The sequence below is a fragment of the Dicentrarchus labrax genome, unplaced genomic scaffold, assembly GCF_905237075.1.
Source record: "Dicentrarchus labrax unplaced genomic scaffold, dlabrax2021, whole genome shotgun sequence".
In the NCBI taxonomy this organism is placed as follows: Eukaryota; Metazoa; Chordata; class Actinopteri; family Moronidae; genus Dicentrarchus; species Dicentrarchus labrax.
In genome coordinates, this window is record NW_026136718.1 from 5,881,631 (window position 1) to 5,898,838 (window position 17,208).

Genomic DNA, 17,208 nt, shown 5'->3' on the forward strand with positions numbered 1-17,208 from the left:
GACAGTGCAGGCACCCTTACCCGCTGCGGGATCCAGAAGGACTGGTGTTGTGGGTTCAGTGCAACAACTGCCACACATTGTTTCATTTGTGTAGGCACAGAATTGGACCTGGACGCTGATCAGTTTTTCTGTTTTTGGTGTCTTGATGTTTGATTTTGTTGTAGTTGTAGTGTTTCTGGATATTTTGTAATAAATTCAATGTTCAATGCACTGTATGTGTTTGCAGTTCATGGTTACAGACACATGTTCACATCCTCCCACTGGTGCACTTACTGACTAATACCACAAGGGGGCAGGAGTTCACATAAAAGAAAAGGGGGTCTATGGATAAGATGGATACAAAATGCATTTGCACATATATTCTTACAGCACGTTGGGAGAAGAGTCTGATATACAAATATGCAAACTTCTGTATGCTGTTAGGTGAAATTTAAGGTTCATGTTCATGTGTATTTCTCTTATGTGACCTTTATTTTGTAGCTTTATGTGAAGACGGAAGTGCTTTATTTTGGAAGTGAGACATGTAACGGAAAAGTAACGAAGAAGGTAACTTGTACAACCGTCTTTACTCTGAAGTTAGGACTTTATTGAGGAGTTTAATAGTTAATAGTTTTTCCTCGAGGTAACCAAGTTATTTAAATGATTTCACGTTTCTAATGATTTATAGTTTATTTTGTATTTATGTGTTAAATTAACTAGTTAAATTAACTTATTTTGTTTGCAAAGTCATTTGCCTCATTAAATGTATCATTTTATTAAAAGTTATATCTTGTTTTATTTGTCTGGCGTTTTTCTTGCCTTAATTTAACGAACTTTGAAGTTACCAGAACAAATACACTGTTTATAGGCGATCAATCAGGTTAATGTAATAGGTCTATTGGGTCAGGGTGCAAACTTTAATGTCACACACAATCATTTTAGACATATCTGTGAAGGGAAAGCAACCTCGGAGGTCACATTTTTCTTTTTAGTGACAATAAATAAAGACCATGAAGACCCTGTTTGTATTTAAACGTTACTTTAGGTACTTGAATCTGATACTGACGAAGTTTTATCTGCGTGCGTGAAGGCAGCATCTCTCTCTCTCTCTCTCTCTCTCTCTCTCTCTCTCTCGGGTGCTGACAGGTACTTCAAGGTTGTGGCTCTTTGCAGACCTCCGCTGAGGTGTCGACAGCAACTCAAGCTGATGTCATTCGCCCGATTGAAACTTTTGTGCCGTGACCGCTCCAACGTGCCCCAAAACCAGGCAACCACAACCAGTCCTCCAACCGGGGGGGGGCTCCTCACATCACTGTCCCCCAGCAAGTGTGTGCAGACCGCCCGCAGCAGACCGCCACACCGCCTCCGTGCCTCTGTCGCTCTGCAAGGTAAGACTGATCTGCTTAAATGACTGACACCTTGTGATTTATGAACATTCACTGTGGGAAGGAAATGCAGCAATGCTACAAAAACATTAAATGTAGCTCACTAATCTTTGCTGCTTTCACCTGGTATGATGCACGTTTGAATTGCTGAGTTATCCGATGTACTTGACTGGCACCTGGAACATATATTTGGTGCCTAGTTCAAATTAAGCAAAGATTTAAGGAGGAGTTAAAATTATGTTTTTGTGGAAGTTTTCATGAATTCCTGAATATTTATAATAATAAGGACTTTCAAATTGATGCACTGTTAGTGTTTTAGAGTTACATACGGTGAATCATCTGAAATTATCTTGCATTGTAACCTCCTGGGATTCAGAGTGAGAAAGTGAGAACCCAAACTAGTCCTATTTTCTCTTAGGGGGAGCCCGAATCCCCTGTTGGACCTTCTCCATAGCTGCTTCAGAAAAAAAGCAGATGCTGCAAAGCTGTTTGTAGGTCTACAGTATGTGCAGAAGCCAGGCAGTTCCCTGGAGGAATGCCCTTACCTCAGAGCTGAGTCATGCAAATTATACCTCCCTTCTGTTTCTCCCATCTCTTATCTTTTGAGTTGTTATCACCAGGCCACGATCATTTAACCTCAAGTGCGAGTTATAATTAATAGAAAAAGTGAGTTCTTTTCAAGCCATACATTTTTAAAATATTCTTTATGTTTTCATAAAATCTGACCAATCTTTACAAATCTTTCATTAAAATTGCCAAAGCAGATTAAACTGAAATGCAAATATATAATAAAGTGCTTTTCACAGTATTTAAGACAAAATGATAAAATTCCATACAAGTGAGAACTAGTTGCACATTTTTCTGTCCATATCCAACAGGTTATGTTTTATAGGGCAGCAAAATGGTTACGCAAAAACATGTTTGGCTGACAAACAGGGATGTGGATAAAACCTTCTAAATCATTTTTTTAAGGATGACATGAATCTTTCTAATATTGATTCACATAACATGTACTCATTAGTGTCAGTCTAGTGATTTAAGTAATATGACAGTGTATTAATTCAAGGAGAAAGTACAGAAGATGCACTATGACTGGAAAATTTGAATTTTTTTTATTTTTAAATTACACTGCCAAAGTATTTCCCCCGTTTCCCTCTGGGCTTGTAAAAGAAATACAGACACTTGCATTTAAATACCCAATAAAGCAGGGAAAATAAGCCTCTGAGAGAATATTTGAATCAGTTTGGGAGCAGAGTGAAAATGCAACCTCCCCGGAGGCAAACATCCAAATACCGACTGAAAACTTGCTGATATTGTGGTGCAGCGTGATAATAGCCCCTTCTGCCTGCAGCACAGACACAGTGAAAGTCATCTAACATTTCACACAAATAAGATGTTTGCTGCTGTGTGGCTACTTAGCTGCAAGCCCAGCCATGCTTGATGTGCACCTGCATGTGTGTGTGTGTGTGTGTGTGTGTGTGTGAGAGAGAGAGAGAGAGAGAGAGAGAGAGAGAGAGAGAGAGAAAAAAGATAGAGATAACTTGATGAAGTTGTCAACTGCACAAACCTCTACAGTGGTTTAGTCTTAGCTTACACATTCATACGTGTCCCAAATGCAGGCAGCTGTAAAGTGGCTTTAACTCTCAAAGTCTCTGAGAAGAATATAGAAGAATCCGGTTATATTGACACACAAAGGGAATATGGAAGGAGGAGAAGGATGCAAAAAAAAGTGCAGAAATGAGGAGGAGGTACTGTAGAAAAAGACAGATGAGACAAGGAACAGGAGGCGATAGCACAGTGAGTAGTGAGGTGGTGAAAGGAGAACAAGAAAAAATAACGCAAGGAAGCAAGAGGAGAGAAGGAAGAAGACAAATTTGGATGATTAGACAAAATGAAGATTAAGCAAAGGGGAGATATTTAAACCAGCACTAAGATAACTGCCTCCTTGGTTGTAAAAACACAGTAGTTATTCAGTGTCTAACCCGATTCCTCCTCTGTCATATTCCAGCTGCTTCTATAGTTACTGTAACCTACAGGTAAACACATTCAGACAGCTTCAGACATGTTCTCTCAAGGCAAGTAGACAACCACGGGGATGAAAATGATATTCCACCTCTGTCAAAAGTTTATGTTCACACCTCAGAAACAGTTCAGGAGAGGTCACAGAGCATCTCATAAAAAGTCATGTTGCTGCCTTCATTTCTGGGCTCGGGTTACCTTTTTATTTAACTGATCTCAGGAGTAAGGCTTGTTTCTTGTTAGGGCTGTGACATTATGCTTTGTTTTTGACACAGTGCAGACATGTTGACCGAAAAAGCACCGCAAACCGCACGTCTGCCTCTTTATGTGTATTAGATCCACTTTGGTGGCATCGTGGTGATATGGTCATATTGTTTTATCTTATACAAATCATTTTAATTCCAGCAAGTAAATATACTATTACGTTTTTTTAAAGCAAATCTGTTAAAGGTATAATCATAGGTTTATAATTTTTAATAGGTTTTAATAACTGACTTACAGTTGGATTATTTTATGTGATTTTTGAAAAGATTTGCTTTATAAGAACAATATGAAAAACATATTCATATGATAATATTCTCTTATATGCTCAAAACAAATCCTCTGGCCCCAGTAGCCATTTGTGGTGGAATCATTTGCATGTTACCGATCAGTAACAGTTTGTAATTGTTTTAATTGTGTATGTACAGCAGGTATTGAATGAGCAATATGAATTTAACTTTGGTTGTATTCCAGCTGGGGATACTAGGTTTTCATGTTTGTTCCCTCAGCACACGTCTTTATTCGTCATACAGGACAAATGGGATGCAACCTTACCTGCCACCTGGATTATTAGCACAGTCACCTGAGACTGAAAGTCGGCGACATTGTCTCATCTTTCCTGTGTAGCGTCCTTCATTTGAAACAATCAAACATTGTGCTGCCTGGCTCAGTAACAGCAGCTAAAATTGGCTTGGTGGTGATGCTGATGTTATTTTTGCAGCTTAATTCAATTGCTTGGATTGTGTCAGTCTAATGTGATTGGCAAAAACGGATGTCCTTGGACTACAGGAGACAGCCAATACAGGCATTAGAGAGTGACTGGGTAAATGGAAAATCGTCATCTAATGCTGCTGTGACTGCTCTGAGCTTTGAGTTTGATAGTTGCTTTGGTATTTGGTGAGTGTCTGTCAAATAGCCAGGCCTGTTTAGATCATTCAGCAAGTTGGATGCTGGGATAGGTCAATTTATATTCTATAATTCAATGAACAGTGTGACGGCGCTCCAGAGAAATGTGGTCATGGGAAAAAGCTGGGGTCAAACCAACGGGGAGAGGAGAGGAGAGGAAGCTTGGATTGGACTTGACAGGAAGAAGAACCCTCTGGGGAGTACGAGTTCAGTTTTGTGGATAGTGAACTTGTTCACTGGTTCTACTGGGATTAATTTTCCTCAGTGCTGACTTCTTTTTTCGACTCATCAGTGCTGACCTTTTCTTTAGTCTCTCATCCTGTCAGCACTATTGGGATGTGTACAAGCATGTCCTTCCATTGTAAACAAAGAGAGAAAATGCCAGCGCTGTAAAAAACGAGATCCCCGGGAGTTTCACCAGACGATTCTCTTTGGCCCGCTGGTGGCTTCCCTACTGAGTTGCCCCTGTCTTATGAGGACAACCAGTATTTGTTTCTAATCCAGAAAAGGAAATCTGACCTCCCCAAAGGACATGCAACAAATGCATAGTTTCCCTTTTCTTCCCCCTAGCAAGTAGTTTCTAAGCTCTCTAAACTGCTTTCTTTCCTGCAAGTCTTCCAATTAAAAGCCAGCGTTCATCTGTTTGTCTGGAAAGATTCTGTGATCTTTCAAGAGTTTTCAATCAACCATGTGGAGCCCTTTGGAAATTTTACAAGACAAACCGCTCACAATATCAGGCAAAAGCCTCAACACTTTAAAATGACATACAGCTGTTCAATAGTGTATGCTGCTCAGTTGTTACGTGGATCATCTGGCTGAAAGATGCTGTGAAAGCTCCTGATATCTGTGCACAGTAGACAGGGTGTGGCCAACGCAGGTTTCAGGCTGCACAAGCTTCTCAGTTAACCCCAGTTGTAAACTTGATGGCACATTTTTATGGTTATCACATAGAGGACACTGTTTCTTAGACCCTTTTCCCTCTGTGATATCCCTTTTTAAATGGGTGAAAGCAAAACTAGGAAATTTGGAGCAGCAGTGGTGGCTCCAAACAGAAGTTAGAAGTGACTAAAATGTAAATTGCGTGTAAACTTCACACAGAAACCTCAACTTTACCGTTTTATAAAGTCTTATACCAAGGAGTAAAAGACGCAACGAGGGCTGATGTCCTTGTTTTCCCTGAATGAAGCTCTGACTGCCGGAGTGACATTTTGACAGTACTAATCCAAAAAGTTAAGGTTCAGGAATGCTTGCACAGTGCAGCTTTTAAAAGCACTTGTTTGTTTTAACCCTTTGGTTTGGAGGCTAATTCCTCCGAGCTCAGTCAACCCGATAAACAGCAGTGTGTAGGACTGGAAGTGTATTAAGGGGTGTCAGAATAGGTAAAATGTGGTCATTAATGTTTGTAGTTTGTAAAAATGCGGTCCCAAAAAGTGCTTCTTATGTATTGCTCATTTCAAAAGGAATTTTATTTCTCATGTAACTCCATAGTGGAATTACCTTGTTACCCTACTTATAATATTAAACCTTCAAAATTCAGTCACTCTTACCTTAAAACATTATAGTAACTGCACTTCAGTGTGAGTGATCTGTAAAACAAAGATATGATGTTGACCAATACTCACGAGAGAGTACTTCCATCCAGACAAAGTCGGCATTTATTTATTTATTTTATTTATTGTTTATTTAATAGGAGCCATTCAGCTAAACGTGGTTACTTACAGAAAACAGATGTAATTGTTATTTATCTTATATAGCTTTGTTTTGTTGGTCTTTATCCACTATGAGTGCGTTGCCTAATTACCAGGACTAATAATCTTTATCATCACCGTAAATATGGTGCAACAGTAGTTTGTGACATTGCATGTTAACAGGAGTCCTCCACCAAATTGACCTCCAGTAGGGAAGGTGACTTAAGCTGATGGATTAACTGGGCAGTAAGAGATGAAGATGAGCTATGTTAGTGTGCATTATTGCAGCATCAGCATAATGTGTATCTAGCATATCATAATGACAGAGCAGGCAATGGCAATGACTCTGCATGCATCCATTTGTATAAGTGTGTGCATTAATGCGTGTGTGAGCTAGTGCGCTTGACACACTAACCATGAGTAACACAGCTTTTAGTATGAGGTGACACACATAAGGAACAGCTGCAGAGCAAACACACACACACACACACATACAGTTAATGTGGTATTGAGTTAGACAGATCTACATTGTTGTCCTGAACCCTATAAACGGTACTGAGGAGTTACAGTACATTTAAAACATTTAGACCGTTAGTTAGATCGTATGGAACATTTTATTACACAAATCAAATGAATGTATCAATGTTATTTATTGTTTCACAGCAGTATTGGATTTTTATATGATTTTTGCACAAATGTGATGAAGTACTGTGACTTGTCGAGTGCTTGACTTTGCTGAATTAGCAAATAATAGACATTTACGCCTGGTTTTCACATTCTCAATTAACTGTACTGAAAAACTAATAACCAGAAAACTTAGTATATCGAGATCAGTAAATGTCCAGTTTTATCATCTCCTGTTTTATCTACTGTTGGTCATCAGCTTTCAGAAAAGGGAACTGTTCACAAGGAGAGGGCGAAGTCGAAATCATTTGTTAAATGATTCCTTTAACGTACTAATATTGGCATCATGTAAGAGACCAGGCAGAGTAAGAGGGCAGATAACGCTCCTTCAGATGCCTGGTACTGTATACGTACCGTGTATAAGCTCATTGCTTGTGGGACATAGAGGTCATTCATTCTCCAGGACGACCTCCATTTCTCCATTAGGTTAAACTGGAAATGGTGTTAGACACTGACAGGAGTCCATATACTGTATGAACGAGTCCTCTAATCTACATGATGACACGCTCATAGATGAGATTGATATGATTGAAAGAGGGGCCAGGTGTGTGTGTGTGTGTGTGTGTAGATGGATCCTGGCGAGTGGTCGGCTGTGGTGGGGGTCTAACAACCTTTAGTCATCATGTACATCTCTGTGACATCACTTAATATGATTGGGTGGGGTTTGGGGGGGGGGGGTTCACTGCACGTGCTCAGTTACCGCCTCCTTGCCTGACAAGGTTTTTGTTGTTCTGTCTTCTTTATGCTGATAGAAACACACACATACACACGCACACACACACACACACACACACACACACACACACACACACACACACACACACACACACACACATAAACCATAATGACAGTACAACCCCCATGCATGCATGTGTGCTCTGCCACTCACACAATACAATACACAAAGGACACAATGACACTGACAAACAATAATACTACCCGACAACACACAGGTACTCAAATACAGCGGAGGAAATCATTACTGCTTTCATCAATAGAAATGTGTTTCCCATTGATCCAGAACAAGATTATTCAGATATATTTCAGATCTCTTCCATTCTTATGAGACTGTCAGCATTTCAGAAGAATATCAAAAATCTATAATGCAAATATCCTGAATCAGTTGATTAGCTGGTTTTGTGTACTTTTCTGTCTTTCAAACAGAAAGTTTTATTTTTATTTTACTGCAATGTAAGTGTATAAAAATGACCTGGAACACAGATTAAATTAAATTATGGGTCGGCAGCGTGAGGATGTATATCGTGAGACTATGTACATTTATGTACCATCAGAGAGTTCAACCATATGGTTTATATTTTAGTAGCTATCCCTTTGAGATCTCTGGTTGTATTAGGCCATTGTGGGCCATGTTTAAAATAATTGAGCAGAACTGATTTATGGCCACAGTGGATTTCGATATGATGTTTGCATCATTCGAATAAAGAACCTTGATTTATTGTGTATTTAAATGAGCTGGATTAGCTGAAAGCAGACATACTCATATGGTTATTTAGTCAATCAGTTTCTCAATTGATTTTCCAGAAAAAGTATTAAATCACAATATCTACATCAATATCATGATAAATAAATTACATATGAGCTTCGATTTAGGTGGCGTTTTTCTTTCTTTTCATGTTGATAAAATGACAAAGAAGCTTAGTTTAGTTCAGAAAGATTAGATTCTAAGATTAGATAGATAGATAGATAGATAGATAGATAGATAGATAGATAGATAGATAGATAGAGCATGTCACTGCATATTAATATGTGTGCGAAAAACTATTTGGGTGTACTAGTGAGTGACTCTGATTTCTGGCACTGAGGTTATAACACTATTAACGCAGCAGTGTACAAAACATTCAGGCAGCTTCTTGTTTATGGTCGGTAGTAACTGTCACGTTCACCAGTTAAAATGACGAACGTGACCTGATTAACAATAATTCTGTGAGTAACCTGATGACAGGCTAAAAATAAACTTGGCTGTTGTTAGGTTTGTGTGCTCTCTGCAAGCCAGTGACTGTACTCAGCCGAGGATAAACGATGACAGTCATCAAGTGTTTCTGTTGTTCCAACAGAGTTTACGTATTTTCTGAAGCACATTTCCCAAGTTAATCTTTAATTCGTATACCAATGATTTAAGCTTATAGACTGTCTAACTTCAGTATTTGGATCAAGTAGCTCATTATAAATAAGATGTGGGAGATTTAGTGGGCAAAAGCTGTTTTAACATGATTGGGACATCCATGGTAATCACTTACGGCCACCTGCTTTTTTTCTGTTCTATATAATTCTGTCTCCTGTTCTCCTCTGTCTGCAGATATAGTGTAGACATTTTGTCTGCCAACTTAAGACACTAACAGGATTCTTATAAAGGGCAGCCAGTTTTTAACTCAGCAGATTTTCTCCACTAACTCTTTCTATACTTACCAAGATTTATCCTGACATGTAGCACTGTCATCATTTAGTATTTCATCACCTTGTGTTCATATGTGTGTGTGTGTGTGTGTGTGATGTTGCTGTAGTGACAGCGCAGGGCTTCTCGGTATAAATGATTTGTGGTAGTAATCAGTAGAGGGCGTTTGGATGGTATCGCTCTCGTTCCTAGTATCCAGTTCCTTCACTTCCTGAACGTTCTGCTTAATGTTTTGTGGCCCAATCTTGACTGGCGGCAGATAAAGACGCAGAGTTTGATTTCTCAGTCTCAGTATCAGCCTCCTGTTGAGACTGAGGCATCATCGCCCAGAGGTGTTTACAGCATTGAAGTGTCTGTTGTGTTGCTGCTAATCGCATTAGACCGATAAAAGAAGACTTAGCTACAGAACAACCCGGCTGTGAAAAACAAATGGTCTGTTTAGCACATGTCTGAATGTGTGCATGGACACAAAAAAGTATTGTGATTTGTTATGCTTAACATCACCAATATATGGTTTTCAAAGATTGTTGCAGCAGCTTTCTAACAAACATCATATATTCTTCAGCTATTGTTAATGCTGCCAGGTTTTATATTGAAATGACCTGATTTAAAATAGTGCAGTTAGTCGGCGCAAGTCTACTTTCTTAAAGTCAGAAAAGAAATGGGTAAAAATAGAATCCCAAAATAAAGTCAATCAGCAATCCTTCATTTTTCTATGGCTATTTTTGAAGTACTGCACTGTACTGTAGGAGAGGAGTGCAGTTTGTGAACAGGCTTGAGAAGTATTAAATTATGTCTCGCACAGACTGAAATGGCTTGGATATATTCTGTGAAATCTCCCACATATGATTGCAGTTCCTTCTCCTAGACCCTGCTAAAAGGTTGTCAACATACATCATGTACTGTATGTCTTGTTGTACTTTCCAAAAGCCAACTAATAGTAAACTGGCAGATTCCAGAGTCATTACTAGTGAAAGTCACTGTGCAGAGAGGAGATGAGTAACCTTCATTTGTGTCTGTGTGTTATTTTTAAATGAGATTACGTTCACTAATTGCATTGAATCTACTGTTGTGTGAGTTTAACAATAACGGGTTTCACAATTTGTAGCTTTGGCATCAATTAAAATTTTTGTTTACTTGTTTAGATTGTTTTTTCCACTAGCCATCTAAATTAAACTGATCAGTTATTCCTTTGCTGTGTTTCAGGTTCCATCTGAAAGAAGAAAGTGAGTGAGTGGCAGACTGTGTGTGCATCAGCGTACGTGCCTGTGTGTGTATATGTGTCACCATGAAGCACCAGTCTATCTCCCGATGGCTGAGCCAGCTGGGACTGCCACAGTACTGCATCGCACTGGAGCAGGAATACGATGGTGTAGAGGTAATACAAACACACACAGAAACCAACAAACCTACCAAAATCTAGAGAGAGATTTACATCAATATTGTTTTTTTATTACGGTAACATAATGTCTGAATACAGGCTTGCCGGTTCCTGAGAAAACAAGGTGGCAGTAGACTAAATGTACCTGCTGTACAAGGTTACAGGAACAAATCTGAAATCTGATGGAGCAAAGTAAACTCACTTAAAACGTTCACTCAAAGTTTCTTTACCACAAGATTTTAAATATGTCTCCGAGATTTCTGGCTCTACCCCAATGCAATAGGTTGTAATGGGATTTATTTTGTGGTTCTCGAAGCATTGCTGTGAACTACTTTCTACGAAAGAAGTGGTTCCTATTGAGATACAGCACATAAAACTGACACTATCTAAATGTCCAGACTGCATTAGGGGTGAGTAAAAAAAATATGTTATTTGTAATTTGGATGAACTGACCCTTCAACGTGTCTCTTTACAAGGGATTTCAGTAAATGTTTGAGGAAACCATTTTCTGTTCTGGTAAATGCAATTGTTGTTGTTGTTGTTGTTGTTTTTGTTGTTAAGGCCACAGCAGCCTAATAAAGAAGCCAAATAAAACTTCATCACAGGTCTATTAGACTGAATGAACAGTGATGTGGGGGCTGTTTTAACATCCCACCATTAGGCAACTTCAATTTGAACATTACACAGCCATTGGCTAGGAGATGAGATTGATTAGCCAATAACACATGAATTATTCCATTACAATACCTCCTGCTAATGTTCACCCAGAATGCATTGGTGCAATTAGTGAAGGCAAACCAGGGGAGACAAGGACAAGAATGTGTTGTTCTAGTCTCATTAAACCATAATGGAGTTTACATTAAAGTTGTTTGAAATAAAGTTTGAAATAATATAACCAGTAAATTTTGTTGTGCACCGAATGAAAGTCTCTTTAAGTTGTCTAAAATAAATGCATGAAGCTGATGACTGGAGCTACTTGCACTACTCTCAACTGTCTTTTTGCAAAGTAATTAGAGTTATAGGGAACACAAGAACTAAGAATCACACTCTAACCCCTCCTCGACCATCCTCCATGCATAATGAACTCGGCTCAGCGTTGCTAACCTTTCTCTGGATATTATAACAACAATATCCAGCTCAGTGCCTCTTAGCCATCCAGGCTGCTCTTTAACACAACATACCAGTAAAACAAACTCAGCCAACATCATCATCACTGTGAACAGCTACACGCATGTAAAGAGTACAAAGGGCATCGCCTAATTCTTTGTTTTTTTCAGTGTGGTGTGCAGACTTTGTGTTGATACTTATTTTTACTTTAATCATGACGAATATTTTCAGATTCACCGCTGTGAGCCTTGAAAATTGTTTTTTGCATTTTATTCTTGTATTTCAATATGTAACTTTATGCAATGATGAAATTTGCCATGATGAAGTGATTTGCAAAATGAAGTGAATGTACAGCATCTTAAGATTCACACTTCCCCACTTAATGATTTAGGCTTTGTTCACACTCCAGGTATAAGTGACAAAAAGTGTTTTTTTAGTTTTCTTTCATGTGCAGCTCAGTTCTGTTTTGTCAGGGAAGCGCGAACACAGAAAACTCAGTGTTAAATCAGGATGACAGTGAGTTAAAAGTCCCTGCAAACACTCTGTATAGCTGCAGATACAAGTTCACAAGCTCATTTGATTGATTTTGATATCAGAAATGTTGTGAGGTTGAGGTATTTATCGCTCGGTGCTGGCTGTACCACACTGATCGGTCTTTTCATTCACAAGCATCTTCATCGTTGGAACAACATTCACGCGGGCAAAACCAACATTGACAAGTGCTATATCAACTCTCCAGAGGACTGGTATGAGAGTTCATATTGTTGTTCAGCTCTGCAGGATCTGGAAAAGAAAGAAAAAAGAAAACATGTCAACTTGCTGTTGGACACAGTGGGAGACGAGGGCGACAGAGGGAGGGGGAGATAGATAGATCTGAGATGGATTAGGACTGTGATATGCCAGCCATGTCTCATATACACAAACACACACACAGTCATGGGGTGTGTTACTTGTGTTAACATCAGCAGAACTAATGTAGTGGCTTCTTCTTTAACCTACTAACATGTTATTACTGAGCTGCCTAGGCATGTTGACCGCAATGACCGTGTGTGTTTGTGTGTGTGTGTGTGTGTGTGTGTGTGTGTGTGTGTGTGTGTGTGTGTGTGTGTGTGTGTGTGTGTGTACATGCTAATTTGTGTCTAGTACATGTCTGCATTTGTGTTTTTTGAAAGTTTATTTTTGATGTTTTTATGGAACTTTTGTGTGTGTTTGCGTGCACACACGTATGTACGTATGTATGTGAGTAGGTGGTGACTTTGAGTGTGTTCGTGTGCATGTGTGCCACTGGCTGCTTTGATATGCAGGTATGTGTGTGTGGTTGTGGATGCGTGGATAACTTCTAACTTGCTGTATGTGACTAAGGGTGACTGTAATTTGATTGTGCACTGTTTCTGTGCGAGTTTGCCTTGTGTGTGTGTGTGTGTGTGTGTGTGTGTGTGTGTGTGTGTGTGTGTGTGTGTGTGTAGTCTAAATAGAGCAGTGTTTGTGATGAACTGAAGAGAATGGTCGTATTGTTGAGAAACCAAAACAACAAGGCCTTGGTTTGAGCTGGGAGCGTCCTTTGATGACACAGTTTATGTGTCATTTACGTGTGTGTATGTGTGTGTGTGTGTGTGTGTGTGTGTGTGTGTGTTTTTGTTTTTTTCGTGTGGTTCCATTACTGCACAAGGTTGAGATCTGGTTCAAAGACTTTGTGGCTCTCCCTCACTCGGCTATTTCAGGGGTCGTTTATGATAATACTACAGTGAGGGTTGAAGTGAGGCAGGGTGTGTGTTTTTTGTGCGTGTTTAAGACAATGCTGTAATGACAGGAGCAGGATGAGGGGAGGAAACGGCACACTTTTGGAAGATAGGAGGTCACCAGTGGTCTTCATCTTCTTCTGTGCTGGAGCCACTGACCTGTCTAGACAAACTGTGTGTCTCCTGACTTCCACCGAGCACAACAGTATCTTCCCTGTGAGAAAATCTAAATCCAAATGTTGTGTTCTGAATGTTATTCCCCAGTTTATGTTATTCCATAGAAAACACCTCAAGAATTTGTTATTGCTTCATATAAACTGCGTTAAAGGTCCAACATCACTACTTGTGTGTGATTGGTAGGCTCGTGTCCTTTAAGTGGTATATTGAGACACCTCACACAGAGTCTTAGTAAACAGTTTAACCCCTAGCACCTGAACAACCCATTTTCTGTCAGAAATTATACACCTTCTCAGTGCCATAAATCAGACAATCTGGAACTCACAGAAGTTGCCTCATATTGCTACAATAAGCTCATCAATCTACTATTGATGTTTTTTAGGAATGTTATGCATATAAAGGAAGTGAAAATGAAGCAAAAACAGGCTTTGGGATGGCACCGTGTCCTGGTCTCTGACTGTGTCTAATACCTCTTTCAGACCAGAGCAGTGACCCTGGAGATATTCTGCTTGTCTATCAGTGTCATCTCATTAAAGTGGCATTGTTATAGTATGAAAGGCTTTCTAGTATATACAGTAAGAGCGCTGTGCTGTTTTTAATCCTTAGATACTGTATTGCGACAGTGACCTAAGAACAGAAAAAAAGCTATGAGGAGATGTGTACAGCAAAATATTTTTTTTTTCTCTTTTTCGTCAAGTCTGTACAACTCTGGCAAAAAAAATATCTCTTTTGTTAGCAAGCCATCTTTTTGCCTTTCTTTGTTGCCATGTTTGCCATATTTCACTGTTAACAGGTACAGCTTATGTGAGCTTATGTGTTAGGAGTGGCTGGTGACAGTTTAATATTCAGGGGTGGGGTCAATCAGCGACACAGGTAAAACCAAAAACAATGAGCAAAAGTATCTGACAGCTGTAGAAAGCTGCACAATGGGGTGTTGAGTCTCACTAAGATCGGTTCTTTAACATTACAGTGCTTTAATGTGCCAATATATGAACTATTTATCAGGTAAGATCACAGGATATTATCTACAAAGCACCATCACTTCAGTTTAACTCAACTGTTTCTATCTTTATGTCTTCCAGGACCTGCTCCACCTCTCAGAATATGACCTCCTGGAGCTCGGAGTCCACAATCACCTTCACCGCCTGCACCTCCTCACTTCTCTACGCCTCCTCCAGGAGCGAGAGAGGAGAAGAGGTACACAAATACACTTACAGGCAGTCAAACTCACAGTTAACCAAACATTATCTTTTCTTATCTGTTCCATCAGGTTGTTGATTCTGGGTCCGTGTTTGAGTCTCCATGTTTCCATCTATCTGTCTCTCTCCCTGTGTACCCTTGTATTGTAGACAGAAAGACAGAGACAGATAGCATTAGTGTCATGTAAAGACATGCTTATGCCTGGGGGGTCCGGTGGTGGGGAGGGGGTTGTCTGGTGGAGGACAATACTGTGTCACACACACATGCACACACAGACACACACAAATGTGAACACTTCCAAAGCTGTCAGTAAATAGAGAGAAGAGTGCTGAGGCCTGCAGTCCTGCTGGGTTTAATCACTTCTAGAAGTGTGTGTGCATGCAGGGATGTGTGTGTGTGTATTTGTGTGTGTGACTGACTGCTTTGTTTGCCCACTTTCCCATGCATTATACTGTGAAATCTAACTGTTGTCTTGGTGACTGAGTCTTGCACGAGTCGAGTATATACCAAGTGAAGAAAATGATTTTAGTGAATCTCCCGAGGCTAATATGTAACACAGTACCATTTGTCTTGTTGACCCCTGTACCTGTTTTATATTACATTAAAGGCATAAATATACTGAAAATAAAATCAAAAGTGATCAAAAGTGATGCGTCTCCACAGGCAAAATGTCCACTTTGCAACCAAAATTAATGAATCACATTTGCTTCAATGCAGAGTGGACGCGGTTTTCTCTGATAACTAGAAATCTCGCAGAAGCCAGACTTTTTGAAGTTGTTTAAGGCAGCAGGTACTATAGAGACATAGGCTCCTCTTTTATAGTCAGTTTGCTAGCCCAACTGGAATGTGTCTTTAAAAAAAAAAACAGACCCCAAGCTGCAGTGAACCTAAACATTTTCCACTTTAAGGTCTGTGTTTGACAAAAGTGAAGTGTGTGAAAATGCAGTTTTGTTGCTAGTCTTTTCCTCTGGAGGAGTGTAAATGTTTTTAGAGGTGATAAAATGTTGGAGGTCTCAGAAATCAGATAAGAAAAGTTAAGATGAGCCTGTAGACAATAAGCCTTGCAAGCAATTTTTTGAGAATAACTGTAGTATCACTGTCATAGGCACAATAAAAAAAAAAAAGGCTTGTCTTACTGTAGTGGTTGATTTACTAAATACATAGATCATGGTGCTCATATCCTTAAACCCACCTAAAATATAAACCAAGCTTCCAGGCTCAACAACAACAACACCAACATTTATTAAACCAGCACAGAAGCCAAGAACCTTTCTGATGTACACTCAGTAAAACAAGCCATAATTGTATGATATTTTAATTAAATGGTTCATTTGAAGCTATAATAAGAAATAAAGTCTGTCTTATTATAGGAGAAGATATAAATAGAATTGACTTCTGAGGAAATGGTTGTGGTCGACTGCATTATAAACACTTTCTATATGCACTGACATTTAATCTTTTCTTCTTTTTAAAAATGTTCTATTTCTGCATGTTAAGCTTGTAATAATGTCCTTCTTGTGTAGCGCCCAGATGTAAGGCCAACATCCAAATGTCTGTGTACTTTACATATAAGAATAAAATTTATTTATTTAAAAATAATAGTTAGCATGTAGAAATTGACATGTTTGGCCTTTTGGTGGGGCTAGATGAAAATTTAGGAGACCATCAAGTCACTAGGAAACCATGAATATATGTACCAAATTTCAAGGCAGCCCGTCTGATAGTTATATTTATGTCTGGATCAAGAAATTGGACAAAAAGATATTGCCACTGACTGACTTCTGAAATAGAGAGAGAAGAAGGACTGATGAATTACCTTGAGCAGTGAAACTCAAACTTAATCAACTAAAAAAAAAAACAAGAAAAGAGATATCACAGTGCCAGTTGTGATCTGCGAGTGACGAGTAAGTGATGACCGCCAAAGAGATACACAACAGATTACTCCTTTAAAAGCATACATTTTCACATTCTTGAGATCACTGTGTGGCCCCTAGTGGAGCCCCAACCTGCAAGTTGAGGACCGTTGCTCAGGTGAAACAGCCTCTAGTTGAAATCACTCAGTCACCAACTACTGTGGTATTATCTGTCTTCCTGGCAGCCTGCCACCCCTATCATTACCACAAAGGCCAGATTTGTTCAGCTAATGGTATCCTTCACACACGCACGTGCACACACACCGCACAAACTTACACACACACGCAGCATCCTCCAAAATGCCAACTCAACATTTGACCCAGATAAGAGCATTCCAGTGAGAGCACCTTCAGGA

The 17,208-nt window shown here is 39.4% G+C and overlaps 1 protein-coding gene across 1 annotated transcript in view; it reads left to right on the top strand.

Moving 5' to 3' along the window:
• Positions 1-1,286: 1,286 nt before the first annotated feature.
• Positions 1,287-17,208, top strand: part of bcar3 (BCAR3 adaptor protein, NSP family member) — a 69,815-nt gene continuing 53,893 nt past the window's right edge. Inside the window, exons 1-3 of the mRNA XM_051377990.1 lie at positions 1,287-1,367; positions 10,542-10,713; positions 14,822-14,936. Coding sequence (XP_051233950.1) covers positions 10,624-10,713; positions 14,822-14,936 — 205 coding nt within the window. The 5' untranslated portion in view covers positions 1,287-1,367; positions 10,542-10,623. The remainder of the gene's footprint in view (positions 1,368-10,541; positions 10,714-14,821; positions 14,937-17,208) is intronic.